Source organism: Pseudopipra pipra, chromosome Z (assembly GCF_036250125.1).
Source record: "Pseudopipra pipra isolate bDixPip1 chromosome Z, bDixPip1.hap1, whole genome shotgun sequence".
NCBI lineage: Eukaryota > Metazoa > Chordata > Aves > Passeriformes > Pipridae > Pseudopipra > Pseudopipra pipra.
In genome coordinates, this window is record NC_087581.1 from 68,138,530 (window position 1) to 68,164,512 (window position 25,983).

General features: G+C 39.3%; 1 protein-coding gene across 1 annotated transcript in view; it reads right to left on the reverse strand.

Moving 5' to 3' along the window:
• GAK (cyclin G associated kinase) overlaps positions 1-25,983 on the reverse strand; it is a 75,464-nt gene that overhangs the window by 18,057 nt on the left and 31,424 nt on the right. Inside the window, exons 12-22 of the mRNA XM_064642154.1 lie at positions 20,142-20,191; positions 19,907-20,055; positions 15,209-15,331; positions 13,318-13,451; positions 11,919-12,113; positions 11,239-11,356; positions 9,126-9,205; positions 8,579-8,772; positions 6,580-6,738; positions 4,697-5,167; positions 2,538-2,708 (exon numbers count right to left, since the gene is read on the reverse strand). Of these exons, the coding sequence (XP_064498224.1) occupies positions 2,538-2,708; positions 4,697-5,167; positions 6,580-6,738; positions 8,579-8,772; positions 9,126-9,205; positions 11,239-11,356; positions 11,919-12,113; positions 13,318-13,451; positions 15,209-15,331; positions 19,907-20,055; positions 20,142-20,191 (1,844 nt within the window). The remainder of the gene's footprint in view (positions 1-2,537; positions 2,709-4,696; positions 5,168-6,579; positions 6,739-8,578; positions 8,773-9,125; positions 9,206-11,238; positions 11,357-11,918; positions 12,114-13,317; positions 13,452-15,208; positions 15,332-19,906; positions 20,056-20,141; positions 20,192-25,983) is intronic.

The window sequence follows — 25,983 nt, forward strand, 5'->3', positions numbered from 1 at the left end:
ATTATAGAATCACAGAATATCCTGACTTGGAAGGGAACCACAAGGATCATGGAGGCCAACTCCTGGCCTTGCACAGGACACTTCAAGAGCCACACCACGTGTCCAAGCTCTTCCAGAACTCTGTCAGGCTTGGTGCTGTGACCACTGCCCTGGAGAGCTATTCCAATGCCTAACCCCCTTCTGGGTGATGAATTTTTTTGCAATATCCAGCTTAAATCTCCCCTGACACAACTTCATGCAGCTCCCTTGGGTCCTGTCACTGGTCACTGGTCTCCGAGAGGAGATCAGTACTTGCCCCTCTGCTTCCCCTCCCAAGGAAGTTGTAACTGCAATGAACTCTCCCCTCAGTCTCCTCTTCTCCAGCTGAACACACCAAGTGCCCTCAGCCGCTCCTCACACGGCTTCTCCTCAAGGCCCTTCACCATCTTCACTGCCCTCCTTTGGACACTCTCTAACAGCTTCATATCCTTTTTATTTTGTGGTGCCCCAAACTGCCACAATATTCAAGGTGAGGCCATCCCAGATCAAAGCAGAGAGGGACAATCCCCTCCCTCACCCGGCTGATGATGCTTTGCCTGATGTCCCCCAAACAGGGTTGGCCCTCCTGGCTGCCAGGGCACTGCTGACTCACATTCAACTTGCCATCAACCAGGACCCCCATGGCCCTTTCCATGGCACTGCTTTCCAGGCCCTCATTCCCCAGTCTGTACAAATATCAAGGGTTGTCCCATCCCAGGTGCAGAATCTGGTAGAGATGATGCTCCATAGGTCAGTATTGATCAAATCTTCTACTGAGCAGAAAAAAATCTATCGTCTGTTTGGTAACCTCATGCAGTGACAATAACAGTGGCATAAAACTGGCAACTATACAAGTATACAACTGAAACATACAGCTTTTAACTGTCCACAGAACAGACAAAAGCACTGCAAAGGAAGCAGCAGACAGGATCTTCTCAGCAGAATCAATTACAGCTGGAATATAATGCCAAACCACATGGTAGGAGAGGGCAATCACCTAGGTACCTTTTATTTCAAGGAGGAAGCCCTCATCTCAGTCAGACAAATACTGCATTTTATTTCTGTTCAGTTTGTCTGTAGCTAACACTCAGACTGCATCCCTCGGAGGCAGGGTCAACTGGACCAACTGCTAAACAAGGAGGGGCAAGTCAGAGCCACAGGCAATAAGCTCTGGGAAGAAAATGCTCTGGATTCAGGATAAGCAATGTGATACCACCATTCCTAACTACCTGCAGGTTATAGGTGGCAGTCTGTGTGAGGAGAGGTCTGGGCTTCCCTGCGTTGGACACAGCCAGTTCCAACAGAGCCACCAAAGGACAAAAATGAGCCCCTAGATGATGGCATCTTTGGGAAAACATTTTTTAGAAAGGATAAAAAATGCTGCACAGCAGCTGTGAGAGAAGCAAGAGAAGCATGAGAGAAACAGCCCTGCAAACACCCAGGTCAGTGGTGAAGGAAGGGTAGGAGGTACTCCAGGTGCTGGAGCAGATTCCCCTGCAACACAGAGGGAAGACCACAGTAGAACAAATATCCACACTGCAGCCTGGAGAGGAGCTTACACAGGTGGACATGTCCTGGATGGAGCCACAGCCCACAGAGCAGCGGATTCCTGGCAGGAGCTGCAGCCTCTGGGAGACCCATGTCCCTGTGGCAGTCTCTTCCTAAAGGACTGTAGCCTACAGAACCCCTTGCTCTTGAAAGACTGCATCCTGTAGGAAGGATCTGTACAGGAGTAGGGGAACAGTGTGGGGATGAAAGAGCAGCAGAGAAGAGCTCTAGACTGACCACAACTCCTATCCCTGTGGAGAGGACCCACACTTGTCTTCCAAAGTCACATTTTAAAAATCTCTAACACAAGTGGCTCTACCACTGCAACATTTTTTGCAAGTGTGTGCTTTTCTTCAAAGAATGACAGGAAGACCAAGCATATCCCAAAGTTTTTTGTTTAAAGATTAATAGATTTTAAAATAAATGCAGGAGGAAAAGGCTTCGCCAAGAATACATCAAAGAAATGAAACAAATAAGATTAGAGCATTACATAATGTACTTTGTAAGTATATTACCAGAATGCATTCAGGTCAAGAAGGTGCAAGCTAGCCTCAGCTTGCATTTTAAGAACTGGTTATACTATAACTTGACTCGCTCATTTCTTTTCCAAGGTTTCCAGAAAATCTTTAAAATCTGAATACAATCAACATAGCATTTTGTCAGCTATAAAGTAAGTTTTGAGGTGTTTGTGTACCCTCAGTTCAAGATCATTGAGAGGAAACTCGAGCTCCTAACAGAAGGTTAGGAATGCTAGAAATCCTCTCACATTATAACCAGCAGCACGACATTATACAGGACCCCCTTGCTTCTTGGTGCATTGATATCTGCATTCCCAGAAGACAGAGCTAATTAAAAACAGCAATCACAACAAGTGGATCTATTAAGACACTAATCCACCTTGACTAAGCTGAAAGACAAACACACAGAGCAGCAGAAACTGTTGAGAAACAGAACACCAGAAGCACACTTACCTAAATTTAAGAAATCTGAGCTGGAAGAAGGTGGAAGTGAACTTTGTGTGGAAGGAATTGTATTTGCTGTAGATGCTGATGTTGGATTAAGGAAGTCCCCAAAGAGGTCTGGACCAGACAGGGCTTGATTCTCTGAACTTGATGACATTGTGAATGGATCAAAAGGATCAGCTAAAAGGGAAGCAGAAAACAAAAGTTATCTCATGACAAATTTTAGAATAAACAAAGTTGAAAAAGCCTTACTCCTCTGGGGGTGCAGACAAAAGCAAAGTTCACGTTAGTAACCACAGCAGCCCTCTGCAAATTCTTCGTGGCCAAGAGTCACCACCTGTCTCTTCCTCTAGCCAAATGTACTTCTGCGTTGCTATAAAAAGTATCTCAGCCATACACAATATGAAGAGCTATGTTTTCAAACACAAATCCTTAGCAAGACTGCATAAAAGTCAATAATGTTGTTAATTTCACCCATTTAAGACACACCTTAAATTTGTGTGACCATCAGCATACAAACAGAAGAATTACATTTGTTAAATGCTCTATAATGCCAAACCTTCAACAAATTTAAAGAAAATGGACTATTATTCTACTAAAAAGAGTATCAAGTAAAACATTCATACTACCATTTAGACTTGAAGGCATTGGTGATTCTGGGGCAGAAAGCACGTCAATGAAAACCAACAGAAGTAAGAGTTCAACAGGTCTCTAGTGCTCACAGTGAAGAAAAACTAACTGGAAGAGTATTTATAGTCAACATGGAGTAACATGTGACAGTCAGCTGGAATCATGGCTTGAGATCTTCCTGTTTGTGCTGCCCTCTAGGGTCAAAACCCTCAAGAGCCCAGGGACTCAGAAGCTGAAGAGAAGGAATAATCCTGCCATAGCACCCCAGCACATCCTGAGGTAATGACCACATTGTACAGGACACACTAACACTTCAAAAATAAATCCTGGATTGTCACTAATCAAACCTACTGTAGCACCACACATACATAAAACCTCAAGTATAACTTTGATGTGCAAAGTGAAATATAACAGTGACCAAATATTCTCACTTCTGCAACTATCTTATACAATTCAATGAAATACCTTGAAAGAGAATGAATACAAGAATGAGATACACATGTGACTATTTGCTCAGGTGTTTCACACAGTAGATATAAGGCATGGTTAGAGAAACATAAAGTAATAAAGCTTCTCTCTTATAGATCTCTACATATGTGAAAACTAAAATGATTCCTCACTGACCACAGTAATGAAGTTCAATAGTGAACTGCCTCAAAATAAAGAAATATTTCAAGTCATCTAAGTGCTCTACAAGAAAAACACTTTGCATTTGTCTGTATATTAAAGCTTTTAGTCCCCATGAATTGTCTTTCCACAAACAAGCTAAGCCTTGTAATAGTTCCCCAGATTATGTTCCCTGAAATCTTACTGTTAACTTCACACAGAGAATTGCTATTCCCAAAAGTTTAGTAATGTGGCAAAGAGCAGATTATCCACTAGTATGAGGAACAGAACACCTTGTTTAAATACCCAATAGACAGCAGTATGTAGCATTTTCTTTCTGGACATCGACCTGTCAACATCAGTAAAACCAGCAAGAAAACATCTTTTAGCAGTACCATTATCCTACTGGTTTAAACAATAATCTACAGGATTTCCAGTTGCCTAGCAGTCTTATGTGATTAACACTTAAAAGTCCCACGCAGACATTTGACCTAAGCAGCACAGCTCTGTACAACTAATGACATTGCTTTACGTAAAGTTCAAGAAAGCAGTAAGTTATGACAATTCTGTGCCTTAGCAAGAGAAATTATTCACATGTGGATTTAGAAAAGGATCTAGCATGTAATGTTTGTATGGGAAAGCTACGGATTCTTTAAGAATTTCCTTTAAATTCAAAATTTTATACTTTTCTCTTTACATGGTTTAAAGCTAATAGGATACTGGCATCATAACTAAATACCTGGATAATGTACCGGAATTTCCTTCCTTCATGCAGAAATAACAGGTATTCTGCGCAGAATCTTGCTATAGACCAACATGCCTTCACTCTCTGTGATAGTATGAGTACATGATACCCATTTTCTAAGCACAAATGCAAGCAGCAGTTTTCATGTGTTGACTGGGTGAAGAGTACTGATGTTAAATTCACGTACCTGAAGACATGGCTGCTGCTGAAGATGTACCCTGAGGAGCAGCTGGATGCTGATTGCTGAAAAAGAAATCTGTTCCTTGTCCAAGGAGATCTCCAGTGGGCTCTACTGAAACTTGTGATGTGCTACTCACAAAGAGATTGTTCAACAAGTCTGCATTACTTGATGAAGAGTTTCTTTCCGAGATAGGTTGTTTCTGTTCTGGTGATATATCAGAGTCTAGTCCCAGCAAGTCCACACTCTCTTCAGGAAGAGATTTTTGTAATGATGCAGATGGAGCTTCAAAATTGGCTTCAAAAAGCAACTCTCCTTCTGGAGTAGAGTCTTTTTCATCAACAATTACTGTGCTTTCTTCACCTGGAAATGTAGGGAACTCCTCATCTGAAGGATCACTCTCCTCCCTGTCATCAGACAGTTGAACATGATCGTTTTTAGATGAACTGTCCTCTATTCCACTTTCTGGAGTTTTTCCCTCTTGAAGAGAAAAAAACAAACAAACAAATAGTTTTAGATTACCAGGATTATTCTGCTGACGAGGATGAGACAGTAACATATGAAGCAACATCATGGCAACATCATATGAAGCCAATCCCTAACTAATCAGAGCCCACAAAAGAATTGATGAAATGTTGCCTACCACCTCTTTGTACAGGGCAGGCAAAGCAGCAGCTCACTACCACATCTGCCACTCTGCAATGCAGGTATTAGGAATTTTTTCAAAATTAGGTTGACTTGGACATTCACCTCAGATCATTGTGCCACTTACAGTTCAGAAGATCTCTCAGTAACTGCTGCTCCACTCAATGAAAGCCTAAGCAGCTGCTGACATTTTTGCCAACATATTAGTGCCACTGAAAACTGGGAAATAAACTCTCCAACCAGTTTGCTAGATTAGAAAGCTCACATTACTTTATTAGCAGCACAGGCAGGTTATACTCATGAAATTAATAAACACCCATGACATTTCGTCAATACATGCGTATATGCTAATTATTTCCGTGAATTTATTTGGGTCTGCATAGAGGTCTTCCCAGGGTCTTTGGTGGTTGTCTGGGAACATCCTATTTCCCAAAATTCCCTTTTATGGTCCCAGATCTTATGATGAATCTTCTTTCCTTAAGAATATCTCAAATACGTGGTCAGGTCATGATGCACTTCTCTTACCACTCTTTACTCCAACACTGTCTATGTTCTCAAAACTAAGACATCTATTAGTACATATTAATCACTAATGTAAGTAAATAAGGAAGCATTAACTGGCACAAGATTAATTAGTCACAAATGTAGGAAGCTAACAAAAGGCCACACTAATCTCTGGTATTTGTACTAAGCAGTATATAGTACAAAACTAAGCATTAACCAAGAATATAGGGACTATATGCTATTATGCTAAAGTTAAAAGAATTTTCCAACATCTTCCCCCACTGCTGCATAAAGGAATATAACTTAAAGGAATATAACTTGTTCGGTAACAGCAGCACCCAGAAAAAGGGGTTACACGGGAACTACAAAGTTACTTTTTCACTCTCCTTAAATACTAATCTGGACCCCACTGGCTAGCCTGCCTTCTTTCCTCTGGTCCAGCCTCAGTAGGGCTGTGGGAATGCAAAGCTTCCTTATAGACCTTCATGGTTAAGACTTTTACAAGAAAAAAAAACAACTTTAGCTCAGCTTTAAGTTATGCTCAACACCAAAACCCATTACTTGGTGTTTATCCAAATGAAGCAGAATGACTGCTTTTAGTCTGCAGAGCTCACTCTTTAAATAGCTTTTCCTCATAGTCTGGTGAATTAGAGACTTTTGCTGAATAAGAAGGCTTAAGCACTCATTGGAAGGTATACAAGACAAACATAAACCTGGAAGTTACTTCAGAGGAAAACCTGTACCTTTCCAGTCCAGAGAGTGAAAGAAGTTATTTGCATCAGTACTACTGCTGTGTGGGGATTCTGTATCAGTAGGTGCACTTTCTGATGACTGCTCCAGCTGGGATGCTTCTGCTTCATATTGTGCAGTTGAACCTGGCTGTCTAGGCAGCTCTGGTTTCCCTATAAAACAGAGTTTAAGCCAGAACCCTTAAAGAGAAACTTCTCAATCTTCATCATAGAAGCTGATACTTGGCTTGCAGACTGACTGCCATCTGCAAGTATCTATCGCTCTGCAAAGGCAAATTCCTGCCCACACTCTGCCCTTGAAATTAGCATTATTGAATTTGTTTTGACTGAGAAAACTGATAAGACCTTGTTTTCAGCTAGGACACTAAATCAGACTCGTAGCAAAACAATCAAGCATTCTATTTACATTTGGAGGAAAACGTAACTAACATCTCACTTGTACCAACTGTTCCCTAAAACACGTGAAAGCTACGAACACTATCTGCAATAAGAGACAAAACAACAGAAAAGAAGCAAATGCAGCTGTAGAAAAAACTCAGAGTACAAAGCCAGACAAGAACATAGAGTTGTTAAGAAGCATCACCAAGGGGTTAAGTAATACACTTGTGTGCTGCTTCTTATATTTCTTATTTTACTGAGATCAGATAATAAGTGACTCTTCTGTAGGACTGAGTCAGGCAGAGTTACCTACTGCTAAATTATCTCTCAAAAATGAGGTTTTCTCACGGCAAATTGAGAAGACTCCCTAAATAAGTCAGTATTCATCCACTCTTTGAAGAGAATGGATGAATGCTTCGGAGAAAGCTTCTGGTCTAAATCTGAATACAAAACTGGTAGAGCACTTTTTCACCCTCCTTCCTCATTCTCAGTTGTGGCTTAGAGATGCTGAAAAAAATAGTCTGTCTCAGAAAACATACATGAAAAATCTTGATTAATGAAATAGAGTAAATTAAATTTTAATAAGACAAGCTTATAAGACCAGTTCACAGCACTTGCTTTTGTACTATTTTCTTCCCATCAACTTTAAGAAATTCTTTTTAGTGTAACTTGAAACGCTTACATTTCATTTATCCATCAGAAAATGGAAGTGACTTAAGAAAATAAGACTAATTTTTACAGATCTTCATCATCAATGAAACAGCTCAACTTTACTGACCCAAGAGTTGTGTTTACAGCAGGATTAAACTAAGTTAAATAGAAAATTGTATAAATCATAGTACAAACAAAGCATATCCTGATTAAAAGAATACAAGAACCAGCAACATCTATCCGGTTCTTGTATCGAAATAAATGTAGTTGAGATGTACCATATTAAAAGCATAGAGTAAGATCTCATTTATCACTAAAATCACTATAGTAATCTCCATCATGGCTTCTATCCTGGAAACACAGAGAAGGCTTAAAGCCTGAATGAAAATGTCAAAGCTAATTACTGATACCAGAAGACACTGAATAGCATCAACTAGAATTAATGCAGGGACCTGCAGATGAAGCACTGAATATGTAGTATTAAAATAAAGAGTCTGCTGGAACATATTAGGAAAAGTCGAGGAACTGAATTACAACATTACTTGGCTATGCCAATGCTGATAAAAACATTTTTAGTTAGGACCATTTGCGAGGAATGCTCCGATGATTTTAAGTGAAATGATACTGGTGCCATCTTAGCCAAATAAAGCTCTTTCAAGACATCTTGCCTACAAATCCTGAGTGTCAAAATTCCATTTGCTAAAATCCCACAAATGGCATATCCATAGCTTTAAAGCAAGCAAATGTAGCCACAGTAGAAGGAAGATAAGAATAATTATAACCCATTACTAGAGAATAATTTAAATTCCTTCATACAATGCACATTTTCAATGATATTTACAAAAAAACCCCACCTTTTAAATTTATTTCACTTAATGGAACATCAGAAACGAAACAAAAGCCTCAAACACTAAGTACATTGGAAACTTCATCATGTTCCCTAGTTTTTCAAGGGACTCATTACCAAATTTTGATAAAATCTCTTGTTGTTCCTCTCGGGTGGAGAAGAGGATCTTGGGATTCAGTCCCTTTATATTCATATTCTCCCACGGTGGCTGTTCACAGCTAGGCCTATCTCTGGGCTCCACCTCTACTTCCAGATTGACTTGAAATAAATCAGGATACTTTTCTTGTATGTCACAGGCATCCAGATCATACCTGTAAAGACACATACAAATAGATGCTTGATACTGATGGTTAATTGGATTAGGTCTACAGCAGTACAAAACAAAAGTTCAAAGCAACTAGTATTAGACTTAAAACATGTTGTATTTGTTTACTTTTCCCATATATTTTAAACATGTGGTATTTTTGTACATGATTTTTGTTGTAATATGAACAAAACCTTCAGTTTTCTTGAGGTGAGAAAACGAAAGAATCTTATTGCAATCACAGTCATCTACTTCCTACATTGACTTTATTTCTTCCCCCTCCTATATGCTGATTTTTGGCAGCTTAGACAGTTTCAAAGAAAACTTCCTTCAGTCTTCTACAAAAAGGTGTCAACATACTTGGCAAATTTCACTGTAGTGGCATTTCGAGGCACAAAACCTGTGTGGAACTGAATCTGAAACATCTTCATTGAAGCCATCTGTTGAAAACAATACAGGAAAATGGCATAAACCCACAAGAACAGTATGCACAGGCAAAGTATTTTCAGCATTAAAATATTTTAAAGTGTTTGCTTTGCTACAATTTCCATTTAATTCCATGTATACTCATCCTTTGAGACGAACATAAATAGATCTATTACTAACACTAACAAATCAAAATACCTTGAGTCAGATACATCTCATCACTAACCTCAAAACAGACTATCAAAGTTTTGTTTATTTACAGATCCTGTACTGGAGGCTGAAACAGCATGACCTTTGCTACCTTTCTGAATAACAGAAAAACCTACTGTGCAACACGCTAATCAGGAAATATATGTCACATAAAAAGTAATTGATTTAAAACAGTTTTAATGTAGCACATTTAAAAGAACACTTTCATAAGGCATGCAAAAAGTTTTTCTCTCTGAAAGTTCTCAAGTCAGCCATTTATTCCAGACAGAATTTAAGCCTTTTCTGAGCTGACTCATTTTAATCACTCAACTTTCTCAACTCTTTCTTCTCTTGACAGAAAAGCTACTTTTGCATGCCTCATCAGAATGTGAGCATCCAGAAACTGCCACTACAGAAGATTCATGCAGCTCCTGGTCTTGCACAAATCCAAATTACAGCTCATTGATAAATCCAGAATATATTTGTTCCCTAGCTTTAGTTACAACACACGTGAAATAGTCTTGCCAGTCCTTACAAAGGCATACAGTAATAGTCCAGAAAATTGAATTATGAAAGCTTTTCTTGTAAATGAGCATTTATTGAACCTCATAACCAGAAAGCAAGTAATAGGCAAAGCACTGACAGAAGGCTGAGGGAAGTGATCTTTCCCCTCTCTTCAGCACCAGTGATCTGTAGTCCTGTATACAGTGCTGGGCTCCTCAGTAAAAGAGAGACATGGACATACTGGAAAGAGTTTCTTTGATCCATCCATCCCTACCCTGAACCCCATATGATAAACTGAACAACCTATTAAATTCCTTTTCTCAATCCCTTCCTATGCAAGACATTTCCTACAAGACAAAATAAACCCTCTCTAAAATTGTCTGTGAGGAAGCAGAAGACATTCACAATGCCCAGCTCTAGACACTTAGAGGTGATCTTGAAATGCTGTGGTTGACCTCTGTAAGAGTTCTGCAGAGAGGCTCAGGCAGCAATTTACAGCACATAAGACTAAGGACACACTGAATACTGTTCCATCAAACCTCCCAACTCAGATTGTGACTGACACTGTTGATGTGTCACACATTACAGCTGGTGGATGAGAAAATTCTAGTCTTTTCCTATCAGTGAATAAACGCCAGAGAAACACCATGAAAGAAACCCTATCATCAATGAAAATGAGACTGCCCAAGGAGTATAACCTAACCTTAGCTAAATTCCAATTAAATTTCAACAATGTCAGTTGTATGCCTTTTTCCTGATGACCTTGAACCAAACCACAATTATGGTATGCACTAAGGAATCATTTCACTGGGCTTTCAGTTTTAAGGTGCTCTGGAAGACCTGGGTTAACCTCTGCAACGTGACAAGATTTGATACTCACCTTCCTATTCCCAAAGTAGAAAAAACATAGGGAAAACAATCTATTTCATTAATAGTGGATTATGTATGAATATGCATGTTTGTCCCACATGTATAGAAACTGTCTGAAGAACTGTCTGGCTCAATTTCCACAATGCTCCAAGTTATCCAAACTTTGCACTATCCCTTCTTATCTTTTACATGGATTTCCAAGTTTAATTTGGCTTACTTATCTGGAGAAAAAAGAACATGACTCTTTTATAAGAAATTTGAAGACAGGCTTCATTAGCAAGTTTTTTGTGATCCTGCAATACATTAAGAATGGACATATTCAGAAGACTTGGAAAAGCTCAATTCACAAGTGTATGAAAACCTCATGCATTTTTTTGAATAAAGAATAGCAAATAAAGTGAAGTACTTAGTAGATTATGAGTAGGATACAAAACTGCAACAAGAAAAAGAAAGTCCTCATGTAGGCTCTTAAATTGGTCATTACCTTGGCTTGTAGTCGCCCCCCTAGAGTTGACCTGGCATGATAGATTACAATGAGAACATCTCCTTGGACTGTTATACCCAGTGGAATTACTGCTTTCCCATCTTCAATTTTAAACTCCCTAAAGAAAAAAACACATAACAGTTGATTTTGTTTAAAAAAAAAAACTAAAAAATAATGTATTATCTTATGCTTAGTCTACTTTCTCCAAGCCTTCAGCAGCTAGAAAGTTAAAAGGACTTAGGTATTCTGTCACTTTTCCTGTCTTTGATTACCTACACCTGCTATTGTCAGTACCATTTGCAATTCCCATGCAGACACCAGAGCTGTATAGGGGCTATGAAGTAGTCACCTTACAGCTACCACACCTGGAGAATCCTTACAGTGTTCATGACTGAGACGTGATTCTCTGTTCAGTGCATGTACACATACCTCAGGGATCAATATTCCTAGTTTCACATCACATGGAGGGAGAAGAGAGCCTTGCTCTCCTCTGCCTTGCAGTGTCCACTGCAACACCACCCCACCATCACCCCCCACTGTTCTGCCAGACCGGATCCAAGCTGCTACAACAACAACATTCTCTTCCCCACGATTTACCTTTCAAGATGAGCTAAAATGGGACAGAGGAGTCTAGAAAAAAATAACGTGCTGTTTCAGTGCAAGTTATAAGCTGTACTTACTTCATTTTGTCATATTCCTGGGATGTAGTGGTTACTCTCTCATCTCCCACATAAACTTCACAAAAAGGCCTGCAGCCGTTACGCTGCTTACTGAAAAGTGGAACAGGAGTCATGACAATTGATCTGATGAGGATGGGCTTGCTGTGAGGAATAATGGGTTCTTCAGCCATCATGTCACACATGTATTCAATGTATCTGCCAAAACCAGAAGGTACTCGTTTAGTCAGAGAACAAAATTCTAAAAAATGGGTGAACACATAAGTGAGTTACTCCTGTTCTTATTCAGTCACTAAGTAGTGATGAGTGTTAACAGTAAAACACTGGAAAGATTTAACAGCACTTTCAGGAAACATTTTCAAATCTGATACAGAGTGTCACAAAAGGAAAATTATTAGAAACACAGAGAAATATTTATCAACTGTAGCCAGCCTCTCATTTTAGGGACAACAACTCAGTTTCTGTACAGAAGCCTGATGGCTGCATCACAACAGAAAAATATACTGCCCAGAAAATTGAATACAGCCTTCCATATGAACTCATCTACACCCATGTCCCACATTCCAGACAGCTCCAGTCACTGCTTTAGGTCTGTAGCTTTACATATATTCACTTGTAAAACAAACTAGCCACTCTTTCCAAAGGCCTTAAACACTAAACTACAAGAACTACTTAGTTCATATATTGCACATTATGGATCACTCAAATCTTCCTAAAGGCTTTAAATTTGTCCTCATTAATATAAATTATCTTGTAGAGAACTCTTCAAATACACTTAAAGTAAATCTGTACAACAGTATAATCTGTCACACTGAACTAATACTTTACTTCTCACCCTTCAAAATTTATGCTTCTGGTTGGAAATACCCTTACTACCAGTATCACTTGCTATTGAGATTTTACTGTTATAAGATCTAACAAATTAAGTCAAACAGTTCAAAATGTTTGTCAAAGTATATGCAAGTCACCTCTGCAGGCACTCCTTTAAAAAGCACTAGGCATTCTTACCCAATTGACAGAAATAATTATTGGTATTGCCACAGAACTTCAGTGTTCTGATACAATAAAACCTATTGTAATAAACTAGGAAACATGAAACAAGTCAAATGTGGCAGGGGATTCATAGTTAAGAAAGCATCCAAAACTCTGCATACCCTTGTTTTCACTCCTAACACTTCTTCACTACTGGTCACACTTGAACCACTTCTGATAAGAACATCATGAGTAACTTACAGGGTCACAAAGTCCAGATTCAGAATTTCTCTATTTATGACACAGCAAAATACTTGGAAAAACACATGTTCCAACACAGACATTATTGAAATTATTTATCTTCCTAAAAAGCATCCTGTACCATATTAAGAACTGAATAACTACTGGCTTCAACAGTACCTTACAGTACCTTTTATGAGAAGGCCAAATGCCAGGTGGACAGCGTTTCATACTGAACATATAAACTGCAGCTTCAGCAGTAGTGAAGAGACGACAGAAGCACAGAAAGGAACAAACTACAACAGCAGACGCTGCTCTTCCATCCTAAAAAAAAAAAAACCAGAAGTTACTTTGTTACCAAACCTAGTGGAAAAGGCATTACCCAAGTTACTGAAGAACATGATGTCTCCTTATTTAATGTTATGAAGTCCAAGGTCTATGGCCATCACTAGATTTGAAGTTTGTATCTGAATGTTAAAGGTTTTCATTTAATTTCCTCACAATGCAAAAGATACTACGTATTATCTGCTTGCTCATATATGAAAAATTACTTTAGCATAACACTATTTGAAATTTTCAATTGATCTTTTTTATCTTACTGTCAATAATACGCATTTTTAAGGTTTCTTTCCTGGCTGCTGTTTGAAACTCCAGTTCAGTGCTGGTTTTGGCTGACAATCATGGATTTCTACTATAAGAGAAGTACAAAAATTCAGAAGAACTAAACTCATTAAAAACTCTAGTCTTCTGTCTAAAACTGACTGATATTAATAGCTTGCCATGAAATTAATGGAAGGAGACTAAAACACTGAACCTCTTTCTGCTGGAATCACGGCTGCGTACATATCCCAGATTCATCCCTGTATTAAGAAAGGCAGAAGATTTAAAAGAGGTAAGGGCTGATAGAACGGGACTTCAAGGTTTTTTTGCTAGCAGCATGGAACAGAACTTTTATCATTCATTTCTGGTGTATGCTTTTCACATCACGTCTGTCGTGCAGGCACATATATATAAAAGTTCCCCTCACAACTGAGGAAAAGGAATCAGTTACGTATCTTAAACAAAACACTTGAAGGGAAAGATGTTACAAAAACTAGTGCTAATTCATCACATCTGCTTCTTTACCTACTTGACCACCAATCACGTGATACTGAGATACTAGAAGTATCACATTAATATAGAATTAGATAGGTAATTCTAATAAATGCTGTGTCTAACCTCACAGCAGCACTGAAAGTTACATCGGTTTTCAGGATCTGACGTTAATTGACTTTTTTCCCTTGCAAAACACACAAGTATGGTTTGTCAGATTCACAAATTCTCTTTTTGACTCCAGTAGTGATATTCCCTATAGACTGCTATACCATATCAAAGGACAGGTTCTGAGTGCTTTCCAGCAGCATTGCAAGCATTGTCACAATGGTGATGTTTCTGTTTTTTACTGTGCAACAAAACTAAGAATGTAAAAATTTCACATGTGATTCCTTCACACAAACATAAGAGTAACCTTGTATTTTCAAATTTTGAACAGGGTAACTCTTCTTTAAATTCATTCTTCCCACCCCCATATTTGACACAATGTGGCTCTATAGAGGGTTTCACTGCTTTTTTTGGTTATACCAAGTTAATAACACTTTAGAGACCAGTGAAAGTTACAGAGCAATCTGCTGCCAGCAGAAGCAAGTTAACCAAGTATCTCACAGTCAGTTTCTGAAATTCTGTGGCTACAGATTACATTTTAAGTGGACAGTAGTGGGAAATGCAGTGTACACCCATCCGGCACTTGGAAGACAAAAAACAGAGCAAACATTGAAACAGTAGAGCAGATTTTTTTGTCCCAAAGGCTACTTTGTTTTGATGCCTCTTGCATACTGCCTTCCATTCTACATGCAAGTAAGCAAGGGCTACATTACCCTACTAATTTCCCTAAGAAGAAAACTGATGCAAGTAACTTCCCTAGAGACATAGCAGGAAGGAATTGCCCCCAGCAGAGAAAGCCAATAAGAGTCACAGACTAAATGGATACTAGCACTCTTAATCACAATTTAAAGCTCTATTTCAGACTTAAACCAATTTCTTACAAGGCAGTGCACAATGCAAACATTTTTCTGGTCTTGTTTCAGCCACAAATGCATGTTCTTGCATATGCTATAAAGATTCTGAAGATTTGGTGCTCGTCTTGCTGGCCAGCCACATTCAGAAACCTGCAATGACAGAGATGAGAGAGACAGCAGTAGATGTGAGAAACAAGATCACAGTCATACACATTTGCATAGCATAAGCTGTGCACATAAGAGGCAATTTTACACTTTAATGCCACGTTCATGTTGAAATTAAGCAAGGTGCTCAAGAAAAGTAGTCTCACACAGTGTAAATGCCACTTTATAGGATGAAGTGCAATAAAACTCCAGTCCTGTCTACAAGTCTGCTGCACTAGAAGTATCAACAACTGAAATTACTATCTGAAATATTCTTAGAGCAAGCAATCAAGTAAAACAGCTTTCAACTGTTGTACACATACACTTAAGCAAAAAAAGCAAAAAAAAACCCCAACAATAAAAAGACTAGGCTTCTTTTTATATTTGTCCTTTATTCAAATATCTTCAGTGGTTAAGTAATAGTCCTTCTGCAGTTAGTGCTACAAAATATTGCCAAATAATCAGCTTCACTACTAAGAGCCTATATCCTTAAAATCAACTGTCCACCAGTGTACAAAACTTGGTCCTTGGTACACTTGCAACACCTAAAGAGCAGATACATTCAAGATCAAGGAAGCAACTTACAAAGCAAGCTTCTCCTATTTGTTTTTAATCTCAACTGCAATTGCCACATGTCAATTGCCACAAGTTTTCGTATCAGCAAGATGTTTTCCTACCCAGATAAAGAGTTCAAGGGTTACTCTGCAATGAATTACCTGAACTGATGATCACAAAATACTGATTTTGTACCAAGCACAGGAAAAAAGGCTGACATACAAGTCTTCTACAACATTTAACTGTACTCTAGTATTTTAATTAAAAAAAAAGAAGGCAGTTTCAGAAAGCATCACTTTGCAAGAGATTTAAATTGAATGTTCCTTTGTTAGAGAAAGCTTACACAAAGTCGCCAGTGAATAAATAAAAGCTAAGACAAGAAGTCCTTTATATCCCCACTCACCACAGGACTCAATAAACCTCAAATGTGGGCTTCACTACATCCCAAATATTACAATAGTAGTGTGCTGGTTTTGGCTGGAGTAATTTTCTTCACAGTAACTAAACGAGGCTGTTGTTTCAGCTTTGTACTAGAAACAGTGCTGATAACACAAGGATGTTTTTGTTATTGCTGGGCCGTGCTTACACAAAGTCAAGGCCTTTTCTGCCCCTCACATCACGTCACCAGTGAGCAGCTGGGGGTGCACAAGCAGCTGGGAAGCAACACAGCCAGGACGGCTGACCCCAGCTGACTCAAGGAATATTCCATACCATAGGACATCATGCTCAGACGGGGTAGAAAGAAGGAAAGGGGGAACATCCAAAGTGATAGCGTTTGTCTTCCCAAGTAACCATTACATGTGATGGAGCCTGGCTTTCCTAGAGATGGCTGAGCACTTGCCTGCCCGTGGGAAGTGGTGAATGAATTCCTTGTTTTGCTTTGCTTGCACCTGCAGGTTTTGCTTTACATATTTAACTATCTTTATCGCAGCCCAGCTGTTTTCACTCTCACCCTTCTGATTCTCTCCCCCATCCTACCAGCAAGGAGTGATCGAGCAGCCATGTGGGGCTTGGTTGCCGTGGGTTAAACCACAACACAGTGAAAGAATCACATTGCGGCTTCAAACCAGAAAAGTATGTGTATTAGAAAAAGTAAAAAGTTACGACTTTTCTGGGGGATTTATCATTTACTTTCTACTCAAAGACTAGTTTTATTACAAGATGTAAACAGATGTAACAAAACTACATTACCTTCTGTTCCTTTGGCTGTATTTTAAGCTCAAAGTGTCCTGACAATTAGCAGAATGACAGACAGTGCACAATCTCTGAGCAACCTATTCCTAGCAGGACTCAAAGCTAGCTGAGGAGACTTCAAAGCTACCATTGCTTTCAATCAAGATTAAAGAAATTTGTAGAAGTTCCATACAGACAGCATATAGCAAGAAGCCAAGAACATATAATTTCATAAATACATTCTAAGCAAAGAGTCAGAATTAAAAATTTTAGAAACTGTTCTTCTATGATCAAGTTTAAGGGTTGCCTTAATTATCTTTAGGAGGCACTAAAGAAAAAAAAAACTAAGCCTCCTTAGTCCCTGCATGGCTGCTCTCACCCAGCACTGAATAATGAAGTTAGTCAGAATTGCCGAACATCTTGATTTCAAGAACGGGCAGGTAAAATTTCCAAATATAATTAAAGAGTTTGTCTTCCAAGTAAAATAGTCACCCTTAAAAAAAAAAAAAAAAACCAACCAAAAAACAGAAGACAATGCTTTGTAGAAACTTCCTAAATACTTCTAGACAATAAAGTTAGCAGAAACCTACAATGTTTTGACTAGTTGTGACCTACTATTACTACCCAGCAAAACAAAGATAGTAAGACAACATTAACATCAAAAAGATTAACTTGGATGAGAACACTTTCAGATCAATGGTAGATTTAGCTGTGCTTATATTACCATTCATAGCACAGATACATCAGAAATATCAGTGTACAGACACCTCAAACTTGCATAACCAAAAAACCATTTTCAGCATAAACTAATTCCCAGCCACAAAATTTATCAATTCATAAACAGAGATCAACAGCTTTGTAGTATGAGGAATAAATCAGTTCAGTACATCAGCCTCAGTAGACTTTCCAGCAATTTAGTACTAAAAAGCACTGCTGAACAATTTTGCTTTGCTACAAATAATCACGTAGGAGTTTTCCTGCATGATTAAGCTTTGCCTTCCATCTTAAATAGCCTCTGCCTGAGCCTCATACTGAACCAGCTGCAGATAAAGCAGCTGATTGCATCTATCCAAAGAAGCAGTAATGATTTCTTTCAGGTGTGTCAATACTCAATCTTGTAGACAAGTATACAACAAAACGAACGAAGATTTGGGAAGGCTCTATCCACATTTGTTACAGGCACGCTGGTGGCTAATGAGGCCAATACGAGACAGACATATCCAATTGCAAAAGGCACAGCAGAAAGACTCCTTAGGTGGTAAATTCTGCAAGACACGGTTCTTTCTGTGTTGCCTTTTCTCCTCGAGAGTGATCCTGCGTGTGTTCTCAAAGGAGACAGCAGCGCTATAGATGGTGTGTCTCCAGGCCTCCCGATTGGAGGCCAGAGTAGACCAGTTATGGTGATCAATATGGCCAAGGCTGAGATGTTGTTTCAGGGAGTCCTTGTATCTTTTCCTCGGAGCTCCTCACATGCATCCAGTGCCAAGTTCACCATGAAGCAAGATCTTAGGGAGGCGGTGGTCCTTCATCCTGGAGACGTGCCCTGCCCAATGCAGCTGTGTTCTCAGCAACATGGCCTCAATACTTTTGACTGCTGCTTGTTCAAGAACAGATGTATTGGTCACATAATCTGACCAGTGGATGTTTAGGATTGTGCAGAGGCAGCGTTGATGGAAGCATTCTAGGAGACGCAGGTGGTGGCGGTAGATGACCCATGATTCGGAACCATACAAGAGAGTAGACAGCACTATAGCTCTGTAAACACTGATCTTGGTACTTTTCTTCAAGTGTTTATTAAGCCATACTCTTTTGTGGAGTTTTCCAAAAGCACTATATGCCTTTGCTAACCTGTTGTCTATCTCCCCATCAATCTTACTGTCCGAGGAGATGAGGCTGCCTAGGTAATTAAACTGCTGGACTGATTTGAGCTCTGATTGGCCAATGGTGATGTGGGGATGATGGGGGACTTCCTGAGGTACAGGTTGATGGGGAATCCTTAGGGTTCTCCCTCAAGAAGAACAAGGACTGGTTTGACGAAAACAATCAAGAAATCCAGGACTTGTTGAGGAAGAAGAGAACCGCCCACCAAGCACACCTTGCACTGCCATCCTGTCACGCAAGAAAAACAGCCTTTTGTCTTGCATGCAGCAAGCTCCAACAGAAACTCCGTGACATCCAGAACAAGTGGTGGATTGATCTAGCTGAAAAAACTCAATTATGCGCAGATATGGGTGATCACAAAGGTTTCTATGAGGCCTTGAAAACCTTGTTACTGATTTAGGCAAATATCTTCATTTCAGTATCAGAGAAATTGCCAGAAAGGCCAACGGAGGGTCAGCTAAGCTACAACAATACTGAAGACAGTACCAACAGTCAGTCAGCTGAGTCATATGGGAGTCAAATGGTGTGCAGTGGGAGAAAGTCCAGTGAACAGGTTATGCAAATCAGTCACCACGTCCTTGATAAAGGAAAGTGGCAGAATATAGGAGAGGCTGAAATATAGTAAGACTTGAACTACATGAAGTACTCCCCATTTAAATCTGACACATGTAAGGCACCTGGACATGTTTTCAAAGATATCATTAGCCCAGGAAAAGTGGACTTTAGTCAGAAAAAGATTAGTCTGTAATCAGTTAAGTTTGAATTTAAAGTAAAGATAAGCAGAATACAAGTTAACTCTTTGACCTTGTGTTTACACTTATTCTTTTGTCATGTTTATTTTTTTTATTATTATTCTTTTGTCATCTTTTTTATTAGCCTCCTTGAACATATTTCACAATAAAAAGCTGAAGGTATAATCAGGACATTTTGTTGCAAGATCTTTTACAGAAATACACAAAAAACTATACACACCCTATTATGGAATCTTGAAGCCCTGTATGTTCTTGGAGAGAGATTGTACACAGCATAGTGGCCAGGATGTTTAGAGTCCAGACATAACCGCACATCTTCTATGTTATTTTTGATGGCAGATTCTACACCTTCAGCTGGAAAGGACATCACTAAAGACAGAACAAACAGCAGGTGACATTTTTCATACTATAAGAACAACGAGAAGTTATGCTGAAGAAAAACATAGCTATCATACCAGCAATTCTGGAAGTGATGTATGATATATCCAAGTCTCCCTTTGCATAACTGAAACAGAACACACTAGAGTTAGTATTGGGAAATATAATCATTCAAGCCATAAGTTTAAAAGCCAGGTCTCTCAGGTCACATTCATGACCATGAATAATGTTTCATTTCTTCCATTTCAGGATTGCTACCTCACACTTCAAGGTTTTCAGAACAGGGCCAGAACAGATACTGTGTTTGAACAGTTCCTCAGTTAAATCAGTTCCTTCAAAACCATCTCTGGGATTTTGTAGAGATGCCTTTAATGTTTAACTCACTCCTCTAGCCCCTACTCTTACTGATAAAAATTCACTGTAGGGTATCAGTTTGAAAGCCTAACGAGGAAGCATTAACATCCTAGTTGAAGCTTCAAAGTTTAAAATTACATAACTCAGGGCACAGATGGCCATGCTATCCAGTATCTGGATTCCATATGAATAGTGTAAGGGAAATTTCCCTGTCTGATCACTGAGGAGCACTCTGGCAGTCACACTCCCACCACCAAACTGTCACTGCCAGGACTAGAGCCCCTTCACAGTGGGTGGCTCCAGTGAGCCCATGGGTGCCCTGCTTGACTCCCCACACGCCCCACACTCACAGAGTCAGGTTTCCTCACTGGATTGACCCCAGGCCTCCCACAGAAGAGTCTCAGACTTAAGTAATTTAATCATGGTGCAGCAACAGACTCCCCTTGATTCTGATCCACAGGCACTCAACCTTATCATCACTGACCTCAAGTTCTACAAAGAGACTCTCTTAACATATAGAGCCACTCCTCCACCTCTCCTACCTTGCCTGTACCTTCTGAAGAGCCTGTAGCCACCCATGGGAGCACTCCAGTCACGTGAGTCATCCCGCCACATTTCTCTGATGGTGACTACATCACAGCTTTCCAGCTGCACAATGGCTTCCAGCTCCTCTTGTTTGTTACCCATGCTGCGTGCATTGGTGTACACATGCACTTCAGCTGGAGAGCCTGGTTCCAACCCCTTCCCCCTTCAAATCTAGTTTAAAGCCCTCTTAATCAGCCCTGCCAACTTACAGGCTAGAGTCCTTTTGCCCTTGCTAGATAGATGAAGCCCATCTGACTCTGACAGGTTTGGTACCATAAAAATTGCCCCACGATCGAAAAAACCAAAATTCCGCTGGTGGCACCAATCCTTTAGCCACCTATTGGTAAAATGGGTTTTCCTACTCCTCATTCATCCCTGCTACTGCAAGAACTGAGGCAAACACAACCTACACTCCTTTCCCATCAACCAAACAGCCCAGAGCCTTGAATTCCTTTTTAATTACCCTGGTACCTCTTTTATCGACCTCATGGCTGCCAATCTGGACTACAAACAGTGGATAATAATCAGAGGGCTGAATTAGCTCAGGGAGCCTCCTGCTAATATCCCTCACCTAGGCCCCAGGAAGGCAGCAGACCTCCCTGTGGGATAGGTCTGGTTGGCATACAGGGCCTTCAGTTCCTCTCAGAAGGGAGTCATCAACGACAACTACCCTTCTTTTTTCTTAATAACTGAGGCTGTGATCTGTTTAATAGACAGGGTACAACTGGGAGACCCTCCAGACAGATCTTTCTTTTGAGTGTCATCTCTCTATACAGTCGTGTATAGCTTTAAAAAGTAGCCTTTTTGAAAAATAATCTCCCAGTGACTTATTTTTTTTTTAATTTACTTATTTAGGTCTATTCCCTGCATCTCTACCTTATCACCCACATTATGTCAATAATTTACTAATTAAAGATCACTATTATTTTTTCTTTCTAAGGTATCTGCTATGTAGCTGAATGAAAAAAACTAAAAAAAAAAAAACAACAACAACAACAACAAAAACACAAACACAAAACAAAACAAAAAAAAACAAACACAAAACACAAAACAAAACAAACAAACAAACCCTGAAGAGACTTAGTGCCAGGCCAACATCCTTGAGTATAATTATATAGGTCTGCACTCCTGGATTGGCAAAATAAGAACAAACCTCACCTACAGAACTTAACTCAGATATTCCTAACTTAAATATGTCAGTAGGACATTAACTCCAGAACATCAAAATGTCATCACAACACTACAATGCATGTTTAAGGAATGCAGAGTTTCCAACAAAGTTTCAAGACACTACATAAAAGAGCAGACCCAAGATACTGAACTCAAATTTTACACACCAAGAGAAAACATTAAGCCTTGATTCTTTATTGCTTGCTAGTAAACATAAAGGAGGTTAGTGGGATTGATTAAAAAATTATTGAATAAAGGACTGTGAGAAGGATTTTAGATAAGGCAAGGACAACTGTTCTGAATGGAAGACTATCTCAAACTGAAATCACCACAAAGAAGGTTGAGTCTCACTAGACAAAGCACTAAAAAAGATTCCTCAGCCTTGAAAAATCTTGCATAGGGAGGTAGACAAATGGCCACTATTTCAAAACACGTTGCACTATTGGAAGGACATAGGTAAGCTCAAGCAGCAACACTGTTGCAGCCAAAGTAATTAGGGCAGAAATTTACATTCAGAGCTAATCATGATTTCTTACAAAAATTAATGATGATTATAGTCCTTCATATAATTAAGAAGTATCAAATGTTATTTGTTGCTTACACCTAAGAGCTTCAAGCAAGAAAATATGTAGATCTCTGTAATGATACCAACTTTTTTTGATATCAAGATAAAGGACTACCTAATACAATAGCTGAAGAACAAAGAACCTTTATCTCTTCAGTGCTTTAACACCAAGGTTAAGCAGAAACATCAAACAGAATTGCAGAACTATTAAGAGCCAGAAATCAACAGTCCTCACATCCCTTCCTGTGGGAACTTTCAGATTCTGACTTCTTACTAGCAACACCACTCGATTCAGCTCTAGTTTTCACACTTCTCTAAATTAAAATGCAACATTATTAGGAGCATGGACCTCACCATACACATATTGCTGCAAGAATGCAGTTTAGCATGTCGACAACAGAGTACAGCCAACTCAAGCATGCTGTTTTGAAGGGAAAAAAAACAGTTGTGTGCTTGTTACACTGAAGAAGTCTCAGAATGTTTGAGCAGTTAAAACTTAGCTTCTAAACTGCAGTACCAGGAATTTAGTTTAATCAATTTAGGCATGTCCAGAATACATCTAACACACCATGTCCTTAAAGTTCCTTGAACTTTATTCTGAAGATTTCAGATCTATTTCAGTAGTAATACTTGAACACAAGGTTCTCTGTTTACAGTGGAGTGTTTTATGGTAAATGGCATTTCTTTAAACAGCAAGAAGGTGAAAAAATGCTTCGTCACATTGGTAAGCGTTCCTACATATTTCAAGATACAACCCTGTAACTACAAATCACAAATAAGGTCTTTCTTTTCATGTTGTTAACAGCAGAAATTTCATTTACATAGAAATGTTGCTGGCAGGTGATAAGAGTAGGAAAGAACACAAACACATAAACAGACTTGCAAAGAGTGTTTCTGGCCTGTGATTTAATATAGAAAACTCAATGTGCTTTTAAGGCTCTAATTAAGCTTAATAAGAATGTGTAATATGACACTAATATTTAGTCACTTTTCTGATGGTACCAGGCTAATTCAAGGCTTTTTAGCAAGTCTAGAGGGACTGGACTAGACTAGTGTAGTCTCCAAACAGAGGCATGGGGATTTTTCTTACAGTACCTAATGGGGGCCTACAAGAAGGTTGGAGAGGGACTTTTTACAAGGGCATGCAGTGATAGGACAAGAGGGAATGGTTTTAAACTGAGAGAGGGCATGGATAGATGAGACAGAAATTCTTCACTGTGAGGGTGGTGAGGCACTGGAACAGGGAAGCTGCAAATGCCCGACCCCTGGAAGTGTTCAGGGCCAGGCTGGATGGGGCTTTGAGCAATCTGGTCTAGTGGAAGGTGTTCCTGGCCATTGCACAGGGGTTAGAACTAGATGATGCTTCCAATCCAAACTGTTGTACGATTCTATGAAATGCAGCAAGTAAGATATGAATTCTCATTTTGCAGAATAAATACCTAAGCAAAAATCAGAAGTTTTAATTAGATGTTAAAAAACTTTTCACTATGTAAATGGTTGGCATTATCAACCTTGCCAGAAAACAGCTGCACCTAAAGACCACAACTAATTAGCATACAGAACAAAATTCTACAGCTGTGCATAGTTACCCTGTGTTATTAGCTAAAGATGAGGAAGACCAAAGAATGACAGACTAACCAGCATAGCTACAATTTGAGTATATCGATGCCTTAAGACCCTTTTAGTTTCTTATTTTTCTAATTTTGTAAGCTTTATAAGTTTTCAGTCCTTATCCCTCACCCTGTAGCACAAGTAGTTTACACATTCCTCGACCCTCTTACCCCATTCCATGCTCCCCATATCAATCCTACCCCTGAATTCAGTAGAAATGTTTAGTCTCTTGTCAAGGCAAGGCCTATGCTGTTTAGAGAACACTCATATCTTGGCCTGAACAACAGAACACAGCCAAGAACTAGGTGGCCATGTACTCTTTGTGCTATGAGGATGATGAAAATGATGAAGAGATGGTCCCAAAAGCCCACAGACCCAATTCCCAGGGGGTGGGCTAGGAGAGCAGCAAAGGCAACGGGATGGACAAAACTTGGATTGGTCAAGCAGTATTATATAAAATGTAACATCTCAGGCACAGCCAGCACATCCTTGGCACAAATTAAACCCTTTCCTTATCTCACCCTCAATTAACTGCTCCTGAGGTTTTTTTTCCTTAGCATAAGCTGCATAGGCATCAATATACACCATTATCGTCACTTAAATAACGCCCTCACACTAAGCAATCTTCCTCCAGACATCTCTATGCTTACAAGATTAGGAAAAAATATCTGTTAATTAGCTAAGTACCTTTTTTTTTCCAGTTTATTTTTTTAAAAGCAATGAAGAAAAGCAGCACTGAAATTCACATGAATCTGTTCCCACTTGGTTTTGCTTCATAAAACTGAATTAATTATTCAACTACTTAGTGTAATACAAAGACCTATGATATTAACATGGCATTAAAGCAGAAATAAAATTACCTTAGAAGCAAAGAAAGCTGGCAATAAAAGGCAGCTAATTATTCCACAGATTACTACATCAGAATCTTTTCAGTGAAAGAGACTGTTCTGACAAAGCAAAGGAAGACTGATCATAAGTTTCGAGTGCTGCTTTCAATGCCAGTGCAGATCAGATACTTTAAACATTTAGCTATGTTTTTTGGCAGGGCATTTGTAACCTGTGTGGATGCAGACCTCAATGAGTGTCTGCATCATCAGAAGCTTCACAAGAGAGAAACACACAAGCGTAACAGAAGTCTGTCTGCAGATAAAGGAAGTAACTCCACAATTCAGAAAAGCAATCATAAGCAGGAAGGAGAACCCCTACCTAATGAGATGGCAGACTCCAACACAAGGAGTGCTTAAGCCTGGTGGCAAAGATGTGTGACAAAGAAGAGACATTTTAATTGGTGCAGAATGTCTGCTTCTTGCGTTGGTTGAAGAGTTTTGGAATGGCAGTCAAGCATGCAATAGTAGAAGAGATATTCTCACACCACTGATTCTATCAGCTGTAGCCACAAGACAAGCTTGTAAAGCAGAGAATGACCACGACAGAAAGAGACATGCCCTATAGTAGATGCAAACAAAGCATTAAAAATTCAGCTGGATTGAAACATAGTCTATGAATGTGCAAGCCCAGTCGTGGGACTCCCAGCAGCAGAATAAATGTTGAATGCCAAAGGACCTGACCCTACCTTAGGTCCTACAGAACATTAAGTACTGGTCACGTTAATTCACGTTTTGCCATTTCAGTGA